The sequence below is a fragment of the Triticum urartu genome, chromosome 2A, assembly GCF_056163025.1.
Source record: "Triticum urartu cultivar PI428250 chromosome 2A, HENAU_Tu73, whole genome shotgun sequence".
In the NCBI taxonomy this organism is placed as follows: Eukaryota; Viridiplantae; Streptophyta; class Magnoliopsida; order Poales; family Poaceae; genus Triticum; species Triticum urartu.
In genome coordinates this window covers 735,971,346-735,990,269 of record NC_141874.1, presented here as the reverse complement: position 1 = coordinate 735,990,269, position 18,924 = coordinate 735,971,346, and the positions used below count along the sequence as shown (strand labels likewise).

Below are 18,924 nucleotides of genomic sequence, written 5' to 3'. Positions count from 1 at the left end.
CTTTTCTTCTAGTGTTGTAGGAAACGGTAGTAAAGGGAGAGAGAACTAGGTTATGGAATGATTTTCGGATAGGAAATAAACCCATGTGTGCAAAAATTTAGTGTAAATATTAGTGTGGTTACATTTTTTGAGAGGGATGGGGAAGCATTAGGTTTAGAAGAGTTACTCCTTGTGTGCAAAAAGGCCAAAGGCCACATGTTAAGTCACATAAACCCTTTACATCAAAGTTTTTGGGAGTGCAAAAGTTTTCTTCCTCATATATCCAACAACAGCGTGTTGAAAGTAAAACTCTGTGGCATACAACTACAACATTTTGGAGGCAGTGCCCCCCAAAAATAGAAAAACAGAAAAGGGATTTATATTTTCGAAGTTACAAGAAGGCACAATATTAGGCCTACACAATTAATATCAATATCAACGAGCCGTAACAATAGGGAGAATCTCAGCCACAACAGTCATCACACAACCATGCCAATCATAGTGCGATTTCGCATGATTCAGCTGAGCTGAATTTAATTACACTCCTATGACGCGAATCGCGATGGTTTTAGTGCTGATTTACACTCTTTTTTTGCCATCAGGAGAACAAACATAAGTACTTTTCAGACCACTTGGGCAGCGTTTTCTGAAATTCATACTATGAAAAGTTCTTTCTCTTTATAGTTCTTCTCAGTCTCGTGTACGCACTCTACAAGCTGATCAGGAGATGCATGTACACTGCATCCCGGCAGTCGACATCTTGCCAAAAATAAGCCGAACAGCACCTATCGATGCAACGCAACAGGTAATTACGCGGTGGCATATGTAAATGCAACGCACGCCGTCGATCGCTGCGGCTGGTAGGCTGATGAGTACAGCAACCACCAACCACCGGCAGCGGCGGCGGCGGCAGAGGAAGACAGGTAGGGTACACAGCGACGAAATGTACAGGGGATGGGCGGCGGCGGCGCGTCGGCGTCGTTCAGCAGATGACGCACGAGTTGGGGTCCTCCTCGGCGCTGTGGACGATGTAGCGCGGCTGCGGCGGCATCGGGTACCAGTAGGGCGGGCACACCGGCACGGCCGGCTTCTTGTCGCCGCCGTCCTTCTTGTCTCCGTCTTTCTTGTCGCCGCCGTCCTTCTTGTCGCCGTCCTTCTTGTCTCCGCCGGCCTTCTTGTCGCCGCCGCCGTCCTTCTTGTCGTCCTTCTTCTCCTCCTTAGCCGGGCCAACGGAGAAGATCTGCGCGCCCGGGAAGAGCTTGCGCAGCTTGGCGACGACGGCGACGGGGTCGACGGTGCCCACGATGGTCATCTTCTGCTCCTTCATGTCCACGCCCAGCTGGTCGATGCCTGAGGCGATCCAAATTCAGATATGGGTGAGAATCAGGGACTTGAATTCCGCCCATAATTTCTGCACGACGAAGCAGAGCAAGAGGAAACAGGGATGAGTGGTGAGCTGGTACCGTGGAGACCGGAGACGGCCTTGATCGCCTTGGCCTTGTGCCTGTCGTCGTTCACGTCCAGCTTCACCACGACTTTCTGAGGTCGGCACACAACAGAGACCAAATCAGTAAAACGCTGGAGCAAAACCAAGAGCCGCAAAAGGGAACCCAAATCAGCCCCCCAGCTCGACATCAGGACGCACCTTCATGGCGGCGAGCGAGCTGGGATGGTCCTTCAACGGCGGCGAACTGCTTCGGGCGAGCCGACGGCAACTCAGCAACGGGACAAGGCGGGGAGGGCGGAGGAAAATGGAACGGCCGGCGAGCGGAGTGTACTCTGTCTCTCTCTTCGTTGGATTCTGTGGCTACTGGCGACGGACAAATGGTGGATGGTTACTCGTAGTATATCTGGGCGGCAAGGGAGTGGGCGGCCACTGGTTTTATAGGCGGGCGGCCAGGCAGGGGCGGCACCGGACCGCGACCCGGCGTGGCTCGAGCAAGGCCGGGCGTTTGCGTTTACGTCGGGGCCAAGGAAGCCGCGACGAAGCACGCGCCTCGGGCTGAATCGCGTGGTGCTATCAAAAACCGGTGGATTATGCTGAAAAAACAAACGCCGTTGGATAACCGCACGGCGGCAAGACGTACGTCGTGATCATAAGATCGATTTGCTGCCTTAGTTAGAGCATTCAATGGCGCCTTAAACCATCCTCAAACGTCCGAACTAACAAACCAGTCTAGGATAAATAAAAAACCAACCTCACATGCGCCTAAAAAATAGTCTCAAACGACTGGACTGGCCAGCACCCATCGTATCTAGCCTAAATCAGGGACTGATATGGGGTGGCTCGTGCATGTCAGCCATGTCGGTCCCGGCTCATGCTACCGCACCTGACCTCACATATATTCGTCTCCATCCGCTCCCTGGACCAAACCCTATCTACTCCACTCCGCCCCGCAAACCCTCATCCGGCGATCTCCGGCATTCCCCGGTATGGCGGGCAGCGGATCTAACTCTGATTAGTCCGGATTCGTTGACTGGGGTGTCGTCCCGTGCAAGTTGGAAGAGGCAATGGCCGTCCGCGTTGCCCTCTGCAGCTCCTTGGAGGACTGCCTCCGACCGATGGCGGGATCTGTCCAACGTGAGTCCATTGCGTAGGCGTATCGGCCGGCACAGTGTCAATGCTGACCATGCTGACAACAAGAAAGATGATTGAAACAACAAGTTCGGCACAATTTGTCAAGAAACCCACTAGCTCTCGACCTCGACGAGACCAGAGGTCGAGAACCAATATCAGCATCCATCTTATGCGTGTTTGAAGAACGTCTTTGTAGTAAGCAAACATATAATCTTTTACAGCGAGTGAGACTTACAGTTGCATTGGTGCAACTGAAGCTGTTGCTGCCCTGAACTCCCCACTAGAACCTGAAGAATGGGAGGACATCAACATAGAGGTAGAAGCACATGGACTTGTGCTTCTCGTAGTTGACTTGCAGGGACAACACGTCCGAGTTCCGCACATTAGGGCCAACGCTTTTGGATATACGTTTGTAGTGTTCGGAAAGAATTCCTACCTTGGGGTGAAGAGCGCCACAACCACCACAGCCGAGGGAAAAGAAGTCAATGATGACGAGCTTGTTGCCGGTGTTGAGCAGGGAGTCAACGATGTCTTGCGTGGACTCGACCTCCCTAATGGCTGAGGTAGGCGCTCACCGCGTGGACGCCGATGTGAGGACCCTCTCACCGCTATAGTGGATCTCAGGTCGGCCGGCATTGTCATGCAGTTGATCTCCGGGCGACCGACGTCGTCCTGCGCGAGGCGTCGTCGGGTGGGCACTAGTCCCAGCCGGGGGAGGAGTGTGCAGAGGACTTGAAAGCGAGGGCGGGCGAAGGCTTTCACGCGATTTTTTTTACTGCAGCCCCCCCCCCCCCCCCCCCCCCCCAAGCTTGGAGTAAATTTAGGAGTTGGATAGGCAGATGAGTAAATTGCTTACCCCTCTAACTGGTTTAGGAGTTGGCTAGGCCCTGAGTAGAGGATTGAAACCAACATTTTACTACTCTATAGCCTTTTAGGGATCAGCTAAGTTGCTCTAAGCTACTATGGCGTAAACAATCCACTCGCATGGATCCGATGACCTCACTCATCACCGGCGATGATAGAGGGGAGTCGCCGAGGACGGCGGCGAAGAAGACGCTCCTGGCGGCTGCGCGAGGACGCCCTTTTTCTTTCTTTGTGAGGAAGAAAGAAAAGCCCGATAAGACGGGTTCGGCGTTGGTTGCTTGTGCTTGCTTGGACGGGTGAGCGGGCGTGTGGACTGGGGAGTAGTATACCACAGAGCCGTGTGGGGGAGCCGAGAAGGATCCGTGACGCGCGAGGTGGCCAGTGGCCGGACGACCTTGGCGAGTCGTCTCTCTCGTCGATCGTATGAACGGGCACGTGATGAGCAACTGCTACGGGCATTGAGTGAACGACTGACTTGGGAGCAAGCAAGCAGATCCATGGACCGATCTGGCATTGGAGTCTAGTGCAGTGCTGTCGCTGCCTTTTGCCAGTTCTATTGTGGGATTCGATTTGATCCCGCGACTCCCGGGCCGCATGATCGCCATCGTTTTTTCCACCAGTTCACGGCACATAACTTAAACAGTACTACTAGTTTGCTTCTTATATTTATGAAACGGAGGGAGTACTAGTTTGCTGGGGAATCGGATGCGCGGTTATCTAACGGTTTGGTCGCATGTGCATCGGTGTCGGTGAGTCAGTCGGGGGAATAATCGGCATACACCTCTGCCTGCCTGCCTGCCTGCCTTTCAAACATGGGTCGCCACAGAAGAAAATCGGTCCAAAAGCTCGCAACCCTTTTCCACATTTGAAGAGACGAAGCTCGATCATCGCAGATCATCTCGGTCAAGAAAGGTGCAGTAGTGGCAGGGCGACGTCGTGTCGCTATGGTCTATGGAATGGAAGCGTGCTTATTAATTCCATCGTGCGATTTTATGTAAACCACTCTGCTCACACCTTCTTCCGTCGCGAAATGGGTTAAATAACCCGTCGAAAATGGTAAGAAGAAAATTCTTCTGTCAACGGTCCATGCGGTGCGGGAAAAGAATGGGAGGATGGACTCGATCGATCGCTTTTGCTGCTGCTGTTGGTTGCGATTGGTGCGGAGGAGAGCCGTGGGCGTGTGTGAGTCGGACTCCGGATGGGACGGATGACGCGCGACGGGGCCGGTCGGGCCGGGACGTGTTCACTCCTAGGAGGTGTTTGTTTCGTCCAGTGGTAACGTAAACGTAAATGGAACCTGATTACCGACTGTAACAACACCGAATTGGGCAAACCTCATTTTGTTTGGTTCTACAGTGTAAAGGAAACAGGTACCTAAACAGTGTTTGGTTTGACACAGTAACAGGTACCTTTCCACGTACAGAACACAGCATGGGCTTTCACATGCATCAAACAAGCACATAATTTAGAAATATTTTTGCATTCATCCAATGCAAAGACATCTTTTAACCAGAATTTGGCTCCATTTTAACGATTACACATTTTTAAAATGAAAATGATACGAACTCGGAATTCAACGACACTTCGAAATAAACTACATAATTAGTCCCTAAAATTGTTTTTATATTATAGGATAAATAGAAAGGCCAAGTTCACAATCTTGCAAAGAAGCTTTGCTTTTCCATTGATCTTCATCTTCCACGCCACACCACTGATCCCATTTTCTGATGAACCTTGCTTATTTTCTCATCTGCCAATAAGCACGAGTTAAAATGAGGATAAAGAAACACACAAGCAACAACGAGTAATAAAAAAATTAAGAGCAACTATAACATGATTGTTCTTTCTCATCAACACTTTGACGAAGGAAAAGGTGGGAACCTACTCCATGCATTTCAACACTTTGACAAAGATAACAATAGGAAAATGGTGTATACTGCAAGACCAATGAAATGAAAATCACTCTCTTAGCTAACGCAGACTACAATGGTGTATACTGCAAGAACATATACTAAAATATGGTGGAAAGGATGAGATCTACTCCATGCTTTTCAACACTTTTGACAAATATATAACAATAGTATTATATATAACAAAGGTACAATGGATCCAAAAAAACTTGCACATCAGAAGCCTAATTAAGTCATATACAAATACAACTGTTGCATATGGATAGGAAAATTGCATATCAGAAAACTACAGGAACAGTCAACCCGTATCTAGTTGATATGCATGTAGATATCACCGTCGATCTACTGTCACGCAAAGTTCCAAGTACCAGGATATGATTTCACACCAGAAAGCTAAAGAAGATGGTCCAATTGACAGCACGAACATGCATCGAACAAGACACATTCCTTCCTTTTTGTGACCAGCCAACCTAATTCATCTATTTGCCTAGTTACCTAACTAGAGAGATCAAGAACACGTCAGAAAAATACAAAGGACAGACCACCAATTATACTCCACTAGTCATCCACTGATAAAAGAACAGATCAAGAACACATATTTTTTTTACTTCAAGATCAAGAACAAATCAAGAATAGATCATTAATAGACATCAACCTATAACAAATCATTAATAGATCAAGAACACATTTTTTACTTCAAGATCAAGAACAGATGGAAATATATGCTATACATCAACCTATAACAGATCATTAGTAGATCAAGAACAGATCAAGGACGCATATTTTTTTACTTCAAGATCAAGAACAGATCAAGGACGCATATTTTTGTACTTCAAGATCAAGAACAGATGTATTAGTAATCCTAACCTTGAGATCTGCAGTAGGAGAGTGACGGAGGAGGAAGAGATCGATCCGGAGATGGGCGGATGCGCCTTGCTGCTCCTCGTACGCGGCTTCAATGGTCCACCCTCACCGGCATCGGAGGCGGCTGGTGTGGTCGTTCCTGGCGACTGGTGTGGTGAGGTCAACCCGGCGGCTGGACCAGGAGGAGAGGACCGAAGGGGGTCGAGGGGAGGTGGTGGCGCGGCGGCGCTGGACTGGAAGGGAGGCGGCGGGGCGGCGGCGCAGCGGCGCGGGACTCGAAGGGAGGCGGCGGTGCAGACAAATCGAGGGGAGGAGCGAGTCGCGAGGAAGAGCGGAGTCGGGGGCGGTAAGGAAGTCTTTACCGGTGGGGGGTGGAGGGTATCGTTCGATAATTGACTTGGAACTGATTATAGAGGAACGTGATTACGGAGGTGTCTCACCAAACACCCGTAAGGGTATCCGTTTACACTGTAAACAGGTGACGGGCAGAATTTGACGAAACAAACACCTCCCTAGTGCGTACACGTCCGGGCGGGCGTCAGCTGCGAGCATTGGTGCGTAGTGCAGCTAGCCTTTCCCTTTCCCAATGGTGCCTGGCTAGCACGTAATCCATCGTCGCTGCAGCCGCCGGCCATGGCGAAAGGCAGGACTGCGACTGTTTTCGAATAGTACTTTGGATGATATGGTGCGACGTCATGGAATGGAACGCTTCTAGAGTACGTAGCTGGCCACTAGCGAGCGGCAGTGCAAGACTACACTGCCTACGGTAAGTAACTGGCTCGAGCAACAAGCTAGCGATCCTGCAGCACGGGCTCTCCACACAGATAGACGGATCGATCGTTTTCTTATAGTAAGCTAAATAAACGTATATTATTCGCATCCTTAAAAAAAGTATATTATTCGCAAAAAAGGCTAAACAAATCGTATATGCTCCCTCAAAAAACAATTAAACGTATATGCATGCGATGCGATGCGATCCGCGGCGACATCTTGGAGTCCAAACCATCCCTTTCAATTGACGTACTCAACGATGCGCGCATATCCATCAATACGGGCGCCTTTCCTCGGCCGGGATGCTGACGGCCTATCCTCCGGCAACCAGACCGACCCTCGGTCGGGTACGCTGCCGTGGAACTTTTGGCGACAGTAACACTCCGTGAGCACAATCGGGAAGCTTTCTTGCATGCGTACCCCGTAGACGATAAGCGTCGCCGGCCGGCCGGAAATGGATGGAGTGTCGCCGCGTGTGTGCGTGTCCTTCGTCCACGACACTCGCTCAGTCGCACAAAAGAGAGGAAGAAAGCAGAGCAGCGATCGCCAAGTAAGTCAGGATCGCCGTCCGTCCAAAAGGCTGCCAGGTACCACGAACCTATGACCTGATCTTGCTCCAATTAATCCATCTCGATCAACTTTGGAGACCGAGCTGTCCGTTCTTTCTTTGCCTCCAGCTCGAAATCACGGTGGGCGGGATTACATTATCATACGCACAATAATGGAAGAGAATAGGCATGCATGCGTCAACGGTCCATGAGGCGCGACCACAAAGCAGGAGTCTATCCACGCACTAATCCGTTGGCCAGCTTATAACTAAAAGTAATCTAAATTATCGTGCATAAATAATGGAGGGACGACCAATCAAACTACAGTTAACAATGTATTAGGTCCTAGTGAGATGTTAGGCCTCGTGAACAGGCTGTATGTCAAGTGGGGCTTAAAATGGGAAATTATATCTCGACTAACGTTAGTTTTCTAGGACTTCCCAGCAAGCGCCTTCTGTGCCGTCGGATGCAGCTTGTTCACGGATCATGGAGCACGGGGTGGTCGTCACGTCGCTGTGTGCACACATTTGCTACATTCACGAACTGCACGAACGAGGAGCATCTTTTCTTCCCCACTCCTCTCTCGTTCCTGATACCAAGTCTGCAACCTTGCCGCTTTTAGTGGTTGTCCTCCACGATTCATTGTCGCGGCTCGGGCTGGCGCTCCCAGCGGTACGATGGTGGCTGACGAACCCATCCCCCATCCCCACCGTGCTTGAGAGGAGGCGGAGCTGAAGGGTTCGCGAGGAAGCTGAGCACAGAGGGGGAACAAGCAGCTACGGACACCTGAGGCCGATGCGGCGTTGCTTGAGGTGGCGGAGCACGGAGGGGGAGGCATGGTCGTGCCTTGTAACCGGCGCCATCCCTGCAGGAGACATACTATAGCTTCGCTGACCGACGCCTCGGCCTTGAACCCATGTGCCTAGCTGCTCGCCATGGCCGTCGTAAGGAATTCATGCGCTCGATCCACCACCGCCCGCCTACCTGCTCATCCCCTTAGTTTCTTCTTCCCCTGCTCGGTCCCCTCCCTCTTTCTTCCTATGTTTTTGCACGGCCCCAACCTGCGTTCAAGCTGATTAATAACTAATCAAAAGGTGTTGATGGATGACGTGCAGTTGCAGTGTAGGTGAAATTTTGTTACACGCAGTTAACAATGTATTCGGTCATAATAAGATATTAGGACCCGTGAATGAATTACTATTTTGTTTTCATAAAGGATGAAGTAGTTATCAAGTAGCGATTTTAATTTTCGGTGGATATAACAGTGCGGGGTAGGACCTTGGATATGATCACCAGCCGGTGCAAAGATAGGTAGATGTGGTATCATGTATGTAGGCAGGGTAGATACCCTGCTCCGCTTCCATGGACCCATCTGGCATCGTGCACTAAACCGTTGAGCTTTCACAATCTTCCGTCGTGAAAACGGATTAAACAATTCGCTGGATAGTGATGGAAGGAAAATCATGATGAACTTGTGACGGATGCGTCAACCGTCCATGCTGTCAACAATGGTGGGTCGACCAATCGCCCTGCAGATACGCAGTAACGCAGGTTCCGGAACGACCTAGAATTAAAATGTGCTCGTGGATCATGCATGACGTGCTATTATTGCAGTGGGGATGGAATATTTTTTGGTTATCACGACCCGCAGTTAATTAACAACGCATTAGGTCGTGATCGGATGTTAGGACTCGTGAACGAACGAGTATATATCATCAAGTGAAGTTTTTAATTAACCAGATACTCCTATGACAGTGAGGAGTGCAACCGCACGGTGTTGTAGTGCGTAATCAGGAAAGCTAAAGGCTCTGAGATTTTACCGTGGAATCTACAGTAGATTTTTGCCTTTTGGCTCGATCGGTGGCTTTCTTTCCGGCGGTATAGCTGGCTGCTGTTGCGCTCGGTGGGGAAGGAGAGCCGTGTGCGCGTGGAGGTCTGGTGAGCCGGGATTCTGGACGGGACGGATGACGCGGGACAAGGCCGGTGGCGCCGGGGGACGGCCGGAAATCTGCACGGTGCTATTGCCGCTGCAGTGGCCACTTGCCGGGCCGGGGACTCGTCGTACGTACATGTCCGGCCGGGCAGGTCAGCTAGCGAACAATGGTATCAGGAGTACAATTTAGTTATTATTAGAGAAATTTGATCATAATTATGGTGATACTAACTGGGAATGACAACATACACAAAGCAGAGTGTACACTCAACATTCAGGCATAGGATCTGACCTGAAGTGCACTGACTGATGTTCTACTCATATGGTTATCATTAGCACTGCTGCTGCTACTGCTATGACTAGTCAATCAGGCCAAGCCAATTACAGATCCTATTACAGATTGTCATCAGTTTCATGTAGAGTAGATCCTATTACTGGAGCCTTCACTTGCCAAAACAACTACCAAATGTTGTTAGGGCATCTCCAGCCGTTGGCCTCCCCAGGAGGCATTTTTCTCGCCTCCTGGAGGGCTGCCGGCAAGAATTTTACTCTGGGGCTCAAATCTCTTCCAGTCGTTGCCCCCCCCCCCCACCCCCACCCGCTCCTTCCCGACGACGGCGTCGCCGAGGCACCGCGCGAGGACAGCTCCAGCGCGACGCACGAGCCCGGCGAGGACGCGCAGACCACCGCGGCGTCCACGGGGCCCTCGAAGCCGTTGCCGGACGCGTCGTACGCCATGAGGTTCACGGCGCCGGGGAGCACCGGGTGGCTGCCGTTGAACGCGTTGTACGACACGTTGAACACGCGCGCCGCCGGGAGCTCGAGCTCGGGCCCGATCGCGCCGGCGAGCGCGTTGGAGCTGACGTCAAGCACCTCGAGGCGGCGCAGCCGGAGGAGGCCGGGCGGGAGCGCGCCCCGCAGCGCGTTGCCGGAGAGGTTGAGCATGCGGAGCGCTGTCAGCCCGGCGAGCGACGCGGCCACCTCCCCCCGGAGCGTCTGGTTCGGCAGCACCACCCCGACGACGCCCGGGCGGCCGCAGACCACGCCTGGCCACGCACAGCAGCCGTCCTCATCGTCATCAGCGACGGCCGGCCATCCATCCACCGGAGCATCAAGACCGGCCGAGAACCCTCGCAACGCGGCAAGGTCGCCGTCCCCGCACGGCGGCGTGGGCTGCGCCGCGACGCCCCGACACCACGACAGCAGCACGACCACCGGCAGCAGCAGCGCCGCCACTGCCACCAGTCTACCCCGTCCTGCGCCGTGCCTTGCCTCCCTCGCAGGTACGCCACGTCGGCGGCGCCGTCCCGCATGGCGCAGACACAGTCGGGCATGGTGGCGCGAGTGTAGCTCCAGAGGGCCTCGCAGAAGTGGCTGGCGGGGCGCGCGGGCGGCCGGGCGCGGAGGCGACGCTGCAGGCGGGAGCTGCGGCCGGGCGCGGAGGCGACGCTGCGGGCGGGAGCGCAACAAGGCTTAGTGCTTGGCCGGGGAGAGAGAGAAGAGTGGACGGGGAGAGGGGAGGTGGGGGCGGAGAAAGCGACGGGGGAGAGAGAGATGTGGAGATAGAGGCCGACGTGTGGGGTTTCGCATGCAAAAAGGTAGTGCCGGCGCCCCCGGCCGACCCCCAGGTTTTTGGGTTTCTCTCGCGAGCGCCGCCCATGTTTTTCGCTAATACTGGCGCAAAAGGAGCCCGTGGGGGTGTGGCTGGGAGCGCTTTTGACCGCTGGCGCTGAAAAAAAGCTCCTGAGGGGCTTCCTAGGGGGCCGGCTGGAAATGCCCTTAGTACATGTCCGCCACGCTGCCCTGTGCGTAATTGGCCGACATGTTGAGATTCTCCGCGAGTTCCACGTCCGACTCGGAACTGAAGTAGACGAGGTCCATCTCTAGCATGCCATCCACGCTGCCGGTTCCACCATGGGTGATATCGTCGGGGATGTACTTGGCGTCATCTGGATACATGATCTTCCTCGCGGCATGCACGCCATAGTGGCAACGGCCTATTATATATGTTTATAACGAAATAAAACATGGCAGTGATTATTTATTCAGCAAGAGACACAACAGACGGTAATAAGCCAATTCAAAAAATAAAATAAAATATGACTAGTGCATGAAAGCATGACAAGGTGTGGTACATCAAGACTGAAGCAGATCAAAGTACCATCAGGTACTACCTCTGTATAGTGATCTGAAAGGTCTAATCAGCCGTGCGGCAGCAGAAAAATAGAGGACTTTACCCACATATTCATAGGGTAGAGGGCAGCAGAATTCTGGCTTTGGCTCACGTGAGTCCCACAACTCAGCGAAAAATAGAGTCCTCTGAAGCTTGGGATCCGAAGTTGCCAAGAAGTTAATGTGGTAACACGTAGTATGAATGAAGGGGTAGTGGCCTTCGCTGCTTTCCTCCTCACCAAGGATAATATCAAGTTTATAGTTTGGTCCCTACAGCGAGCAAGCAAACAAGAGTGTTGGTCAAATGAATAAGGTAAAGCGAATATAAGTACGTAGCACCAAATGATCGAAAACAAGTTTTATTAACGCCCCTACGTACCCAAAAATGCCGTTCCGCGTAATCCTGCAGCATCTGTTCAATCTTTGAACGTAACCAGCTCCTGACGATCTCTTCCGCAACGCTTTTCACTGCTTTATAATCAGTAAGGATCCGTAGGTCAACTGGTTGGATTGTTATGTTTGTAACAAGACATCCTATGTTCGATCCCCACAAATACATCTTTTTCTGAGCTACAACATCCTATCATTATCTTCATGGGCCGGCCCATAAGTTCGAGAAAATCAGAGACGAACGTACAAATTAACCCCAAGAAAATCAGAGACGAACGTACAAATTAACCCCAGTGTACCATGGGACAAACAATATTATGACCAAATCAAGAATACCTATTTCCTTTAATAGTAGGTATAGATACTTCTCTATCCGATTTTTCATAGGGAATCGTTTCTGGCCGGGGCACCGTCCAAACCGTTCCGCCGGACTCGCTCTGCGCGTTGGATCTCTTCAGATCCAAACATAGATGTTGTGCCATGTCTCCGACCTCAATCCAATTAATTTGCTCCCTCAGTTTTGTTGCGACCATTCATGAAGGGGTTCGCGAGGAGGTCATTTCGCGTGAGTGAGAGAGAGGAACGGACGGGCGCGGCTTTCGGCGACCAGAGGCGCGACGGCGTCGGCGGCCGGAGGGGCGATGGCGTCGGCGGCGCCTGAGATCTGGTGCATCGGCCTCAGGACGGATCTTCCTTCCGCTGGAACTAATGGATCCTTCGGTAGGTAACATTTCGCCTGCGCCCGTGCTTCTCACCCTGCATCTGTCCCTTTTGATTTGCTCCACCCCTAGCGATCTGGTGATGTGGTGGGTGGTCGTGGTTTCCTACCAGTCATCTCAGCAAGGGGGAGATGATGCGGCCATGCTCCACGAAAGCAGCACGATACAAGAAGAGGCGCTACTGTTAATTATCAGTAGCGCGGGAACAAAACAAGCGATACCGCTACTCAGTTAGCAGTAGCGCGGCCTAGTGAAACCATGCTGCCACTAAAATCGACCGAGAGTACCCGCCACCCTAGGTTTAGCAGTAGCGCGCTCTTTCTAATAGCGCTATTGATAAAGTTATAGTAGTAGCGTGCTTTTTTCGTCTGGCGCTACTGCTAATTTTGAAACTGGCCACATGGCGAGCCCCACTTAGCAGTAGCGCTTGTGCTGGAAGCGCGCTGCTGCTATGTTCTTAGCAATAGCGCGGTTTACCACCCGCGCTACTGCTAAGACGCAGCATAATACCACCTTTTCCCTCCCCCTTCCCCTCCCCATCCTCTCTTCCCCACTTTCCCCTACCTCCCACCTCCTCTTTCCCTTACTTTGTTTCTTCCTCACTACTTCTCCTCCAATTACTCTCCCTCTTCTACCTACCTTTCTCTCTCTTTGTTACTCCTAACTAACTACACCACCTCCATTAATGCATCTTCTTTCTCTTTTTTCCTTCCCCCTTCACTAGTTGAAATTGTCTCCTCCCAAATTAGCTAGCTAGGTAGATGTAGCATTTAGTGAACACTACTACGGAGAACCCTAGTAGTAGCTCGGGTTTTGATGCTATCAGCTGCACGGGTAGACGCACTACTACTACAGCGCTACAGCTAACAGTTAGTAGTAGCGCGGCCTATACCCGCGCCACTACTATTGATTATATCAGCAACGCTTTTCTGGAACACGCTACTATTAAGTAGCTGTAGCGCTTTTCTATCCCCGCGCTACTGTTGTATCTTTCATCATTTTTTCTTGCTTCCTACCCGTTTCAATAAACTGCAATTTCACATATACCAGATAAAAATATCATTAGCCACAATACCATATAGTCATACAGTAGTCATACAATATCATAAAGCATTATAGGTACTAGGTAGTACTAGATAACAATTTCATATATAGTCAACATGCATCCTCACATAAATATAGCATATACAGCCATACAACCACACACACATATGAAGTTCTAGAAGATATCGACGACGATCAACATCCCCAAGCCTGGTCGGTGGGTGTTCCTGATAGTAATTAGGATGGCCTGTCCAACAGATTCTTGTCAACGAGGAATCTCTTCCACCCAACCGAGCTTAAATGTGTGCGACCGTCCGTGTCCATGCCGTAAGTACAGGTGGTGACGGAGCCCCTTGCGGTAAGGCGTATTCCAGCTGAGCCTTCTTCATCAGACTCGATACCACAACTCACAGATAGGCTATTTGGTAATTTCTGAATAAGAAAAATATATCAATTAATAAGTAGCCTCGCACATACTCTTGCTAATATAGTTCTACTAAGTATAGATTTCTACACTATCAAAAGACACAATACTACACATTTCTACTAAGCATAAATTCTACTAAAGTATATATGGATTATCTGCACTATTAATAGTTTCTTAGATTCTACACTAATAAGCATGTGATTGGACTCTACACTAAAGTATATCATCGACTAGATTCCACACAACATATCATTGGACACTGCACTAAGCATTTCATCAGATTCACTAAGCATATCATCGGATAATTTGCATTTGTAAGTATAACAATAAAGCATATCATCAGATTCACTAAGAATATCAAATTACTATAGTTAGTATAACATACCATATCATGCCGATCGACCATGGTACTTGTCAGGTCGGTCACGAATGGCACCTCGACAAAGTCATCACGTGGCGGAATTATGTCCCATAGGTTGCACACCTCCTTCTCGCTCAGCCTCATTCTTTGAGCTGCGATGGCTTCATGAAGTGAGTCCTCATCATCTTCATCATCTTCCACCTTGTTGATATAAATGATAGCCAGCTTGGGTCTTTCTGCTCTAAAGGAGAAGCTGATCAACTCACTGTGATCCTGACTTGCTTCGCGAGGCAGAGTACATCGCTCTGCTTTGTTTTCTTCTTCTCCTTCACGCGAGAGCGACTGCCAACGAACACGGAATCAAATTTGTTTCTGGAGTCCGCGGACACACGCGCGGCTATACTTCTTTTCCGACAGATATGCACCGGGTAGTACCATTTTGAGACGTCTGTAGGATATGCATGTGTCCGCCATTCAACACCTCTTTGAGCGCTAATAAAAGTACGGAGCATCGCCAAATTTTCCACGATAGAGTACCTGGCCTGGCCAAGAGAGGGGTGCCGGTCAAGTCACTGGAGGGGGAGGCCCATCTGACGGATTCGGGAGGGAATGCATTACTTTACTTGATCACCGGTGCGAACCAACCTGTGGTTGGATGGTTAGAGGGACAGTGGTATCCCTAGCCCACCAGGGTCCAAATCCTGGTGCTCGCATTATTCCTGGATTTTCGGCGATGCGCTTTTAGTGGTTGGAGACGTTTCCGTCGACGACGAGGTGCCTTCGATGACTTCGTATATTTCAAGATGACATGCCGGCTCAGTTTTTCGGAGGTGCTCATAAGGGTAGGGTGTGTGTGTGTGCGTTCATAGAAATGACCTATGCACGTTCCATTTTCTTCTTCTTTCATCTGCACGTGCGCACAACTCTAGCTAGGAACACAATAGCCAGGACTGGACGACACGAGCACGTATCTATCTAGCCCGCGCCGGCGATCGTGTCCGGCGTCACGTTGGACAGTTGCAATCCTCGGCTGTTAGAGCAACTCCAATGGGGCGACCCATTTCGTCCACCCGCGTCCGTTTGGGTCGGCGCGGACAAAAGTGGCGGCCCAACACGCCGACCCAAACTCAAATCGTGTCCGCCCGGCGTCCGCGTCGACCCATTTCCGGCCCAAAATTGCGCCCGAAATGCGTCAGCGCGGACGCAAAGCAGATGCGCCGCGCGTCTCCTCGCCGTCCGCCGCGTCCCCACCTGACGACCGCCCAACTACGACGGTCAACAATATTTATGACGACCGCCCACCTTGGGCTCACGCGTCAGCGACGACGGTCGTTCTTTTTTAAGCCGGGCATGCAGCGGGGCCATCCTCATTCACTAACACTCACCCCCGTCCCCATCTGGCCACCCCTGCCCCCACGCCGGCGACAACCCTAGCCATCGCCAGCATGGGCTTCTTCTCCGGCATCGGCAGCAGCCGCAAGGGCAAGGGCCCCGCCCGCCATTCCCCCTCCCTACCCGCCGTCCCCGCGCCACCGCGCGTTCCCTAGCAGAGGCAGCGCATCAATGTGCCATTGCACCTGGCCGAGTGGCACCGGCACCACCGCGTGCCTCTGCCGTACCCCGACGCGAAGCTGCCGCTTGACTGGCATTTGGATCCGGAGAGGATCCCAGTGCCGGCGGCGCCGCGGACGGCGAGGGCCCATGCGGACCACAGCCTGCCGCCGCCCGCGCTCGTCGTCCGCGACGAGGACTATGAGGTCGAGGCCGCCTACCAGGCGGCCATTAAGGAGAGCGAGGAGGAGGAGCGATGGAGGGAGGCGGATGAGGCGGCTTTTGAGGCTGCCATGACGGAGCCCATGGCCCTCACTGCGGCGGGCGACTGCGTCGTGCCGCCGGTGACCCCACCATTGAAGGAAATATGCCCTAGAGGCAATAATAAAGTTATTATTTATTTCCTTATATCATGATAAATGTTTATTATTCATGCTAGAATTGTATTAACCGGAAACATAATACATATGTGAATACATAGACAAACAGAGTGTCACTAGTATGCCTCTACTTGACTAGCTCGTTAATCAAAGATGGTTATGTTTCCTAACCATAGACAAAGGAGATGTTATTTGATTAACGAGATCACATCATTAGTTGAATGATCTGATTGACATGACCCATTCCATTAGCTTAGCACCCGATCGTTTAGTATGTTGCTATTGCTTTCTTCATTACTTATACATGTTCCTATGACTATGAGATTATGCAACTCCCGTTTGCCGGAGGAACACTTTGGGTGCTACCAAACGTCACAACGTAACTGGGTGATTATAAAGGAGCATTACTGAAGGAAATATGCCCTAGAGGCAATAATAAAGTTATTATTTATTTCCTTATATCATGATAAATGTTTATTATTCATGCTAGAATTGTATTAACCGGAAACATAATACATGTGTGAATACATAGACAAACAGAGTGTCACTAGTATGCCTCTACTTGACTAGCTCGTTAATCAAAGATGGTTATGTTTCCTAACCATGAACAAAGAGTTGTTATTTGATTTACGAGATCACATCATTAGTTGAATGATCTGATTGACATGACCCATTCCATTAGCTTAGCACCCGATCATTTATTATGTTGCTATTGCTTTCTTCATGACTTATACATGTTCTATGACTATGAGATTATGCAACTCTCGTTTACCGGAGGAACACTTTGGGTGCTACCAAACGTCACAACGTAACTGGGTGATTATAAAGGAGCATTACAGGTGTCTCCAAAGGTAGATGTTGGGTTGGCGTATTTCGAGATTAGGATTTGTCACTCTGATTGTCGGAGAGGTATCTCTGGGCCCTCTCGGTAATGCACATCACATAAGCCTTGCAAGCATTACAACTAATATGTTAGTTGTGAGATGATGTATTACGAAACGAGTAAAGAGACTTGCCGGTAACGAGATTGAACTAGGTATTGGATACCGACGATCGAATCTCGGGCAAGTAACATACCGATGACAAAGGGAACAACGTATGTTGTTATGCGGTCTGACCGATAAAGATCTTCGTAGAATATGTAGGAGCCAATATGGGCATCCAGGTCCCGCTATTGGTTATTGACCGGAGACGTGTCTCGGTCATGTCTACATTGTTCTCGAACCGTAGGGTCCGCACGCTTAAGGTTTCGATGACAGTTATATTATGAGTTTATGAGTTTTGATGTACCGAAGGAGTTCAGAGTCCCAGATGAGATCGGGGAGATGACGAGGAGTCTCGAAATGGTCGAGACGTAAAGAATGATATATTGGAAGCCTATGTTTGGATATCGGAAGTGTTCCGGGTGAAATCGGGATTTTACCGGAGTACCGGGAGGTTATCGGAACCCCCCCGGAAGCTATATGGCCCTTAGTGGGCTTTAGTGGAAAGGAGAAGGGGCAGCCCAAGATGGGCCGCGCGCCTCCCCCCTCCCCTAGTCCTATTAGGACAAGGAGAGGTGGCCGGCCCCCCTCTCTCTCTTTCCCCCTCAGCGAATCCTATTCCAACTAGGATTGGGGGGGGGAATCCTACTCCCAGACGGAGTAGGACTCCTCCTTGGCGCGCCCAACCTGGCCGGCCACTCCTCCCCTTGGCTCCTTTATATACGGAGGCAGGGGGCACCTCAGGACACACAAGTTGATCCTCGTGATCGTTCCTTAGCCATGTGCGGTGCCCCTGCCACCATATTCCACCTCGGTCATATCGTTGTAGTGCTTAGGCGAAGCCCTGCGTCGGTAGAACATCATCATCGTCACCACTCCGTTGTGCTGACGGAACTCATCCCCGAAGCTTTGCTGGATCGGATCCCGGGGAGCGTCATCGAGCTGTACGCGTGCTAAGAACTCGGAGGCGCCGGAGTAACGGTGCTTGGATCGATCGGATCGTGAAGACGTACGACTACTTCCTCTACATTGTGTCAACGCTTCCTTGCGATCTACAAGGGTACGTAGATCATACTCTCCCCTCTCGTTGCTATGCATTACCATGATCTTGCGTGTGCGTAGGAAAATTTTGAAATTACTGCGTTCCCCAACAGTGGCATCAGAGCCAGGTTTTATGGTTTGATGTTATATGCACGAGTAGAACACAAGTGAGTTGTGGACGATATAAGTCATACTGCCTACCAGCATGTCATACTTTGGTTCGGCGGTATTGTTGGACGAGACGACCCGGACCAACATTACGCGTACGCTTACGCGACACCGGTTCTCCCGACGTGCTTTGCACATAGGTGGCTTGCGGGCGACAGTCTCTCCAACTTTAGTTGAACCGAGTGTGGCTACGCCCGGTCCTTGCGAAGGTTAAAACGGCATCAACTTGACAAACTATCGT

At 50.9% G+C, this 18,924-nt stretch overlaps 1 protein-coding gene across 1 annotated transcript; it reads right to left on the bottom strand.

Annotated features, from left to right (window-relative positions):
* Positions 1 to 635: 635 nt before the first annotated feature.
* LOC125530601 (heavy metal-associated isoprenylated plant protein 39) lies at positions 636 to 1,851 on the bottom strand. The gene is made up of 3 exons (XM_048694990.2): positions 1,625 to 1,851; positions 1,443 to 1,518; positions 636 to 1,329 (listed from the first exon to the last, which is right to left on the bottom strand). Exons 1-3 carry the CDS (start codon positions 1,628 to 1,630, stop codon positions 962 to 964), a joined length of 450 nt encoding a protein of 149 aa, XP_048550947.1. The 5' UTR covers positions 1,631 to 1,851; the 3' UTR covers positions 636 to 961.
* Between the last annotated feature and the right edge of the window lie 17,073 nt (positions 1,852 to 18,924).

Bases quoted from the DNA above. Each gene is read 5' to 3' on its own strand.
- LOC125530601 (XM_048694990.2), bottom strand. The intron at 1,330-1,442 runs GTACCAGCTCAC...GGATCGCCTCAG, and splicing joins GGCCGTCTCCGGTCTCCACG to GCATCGACCAGCTGGGCGTG.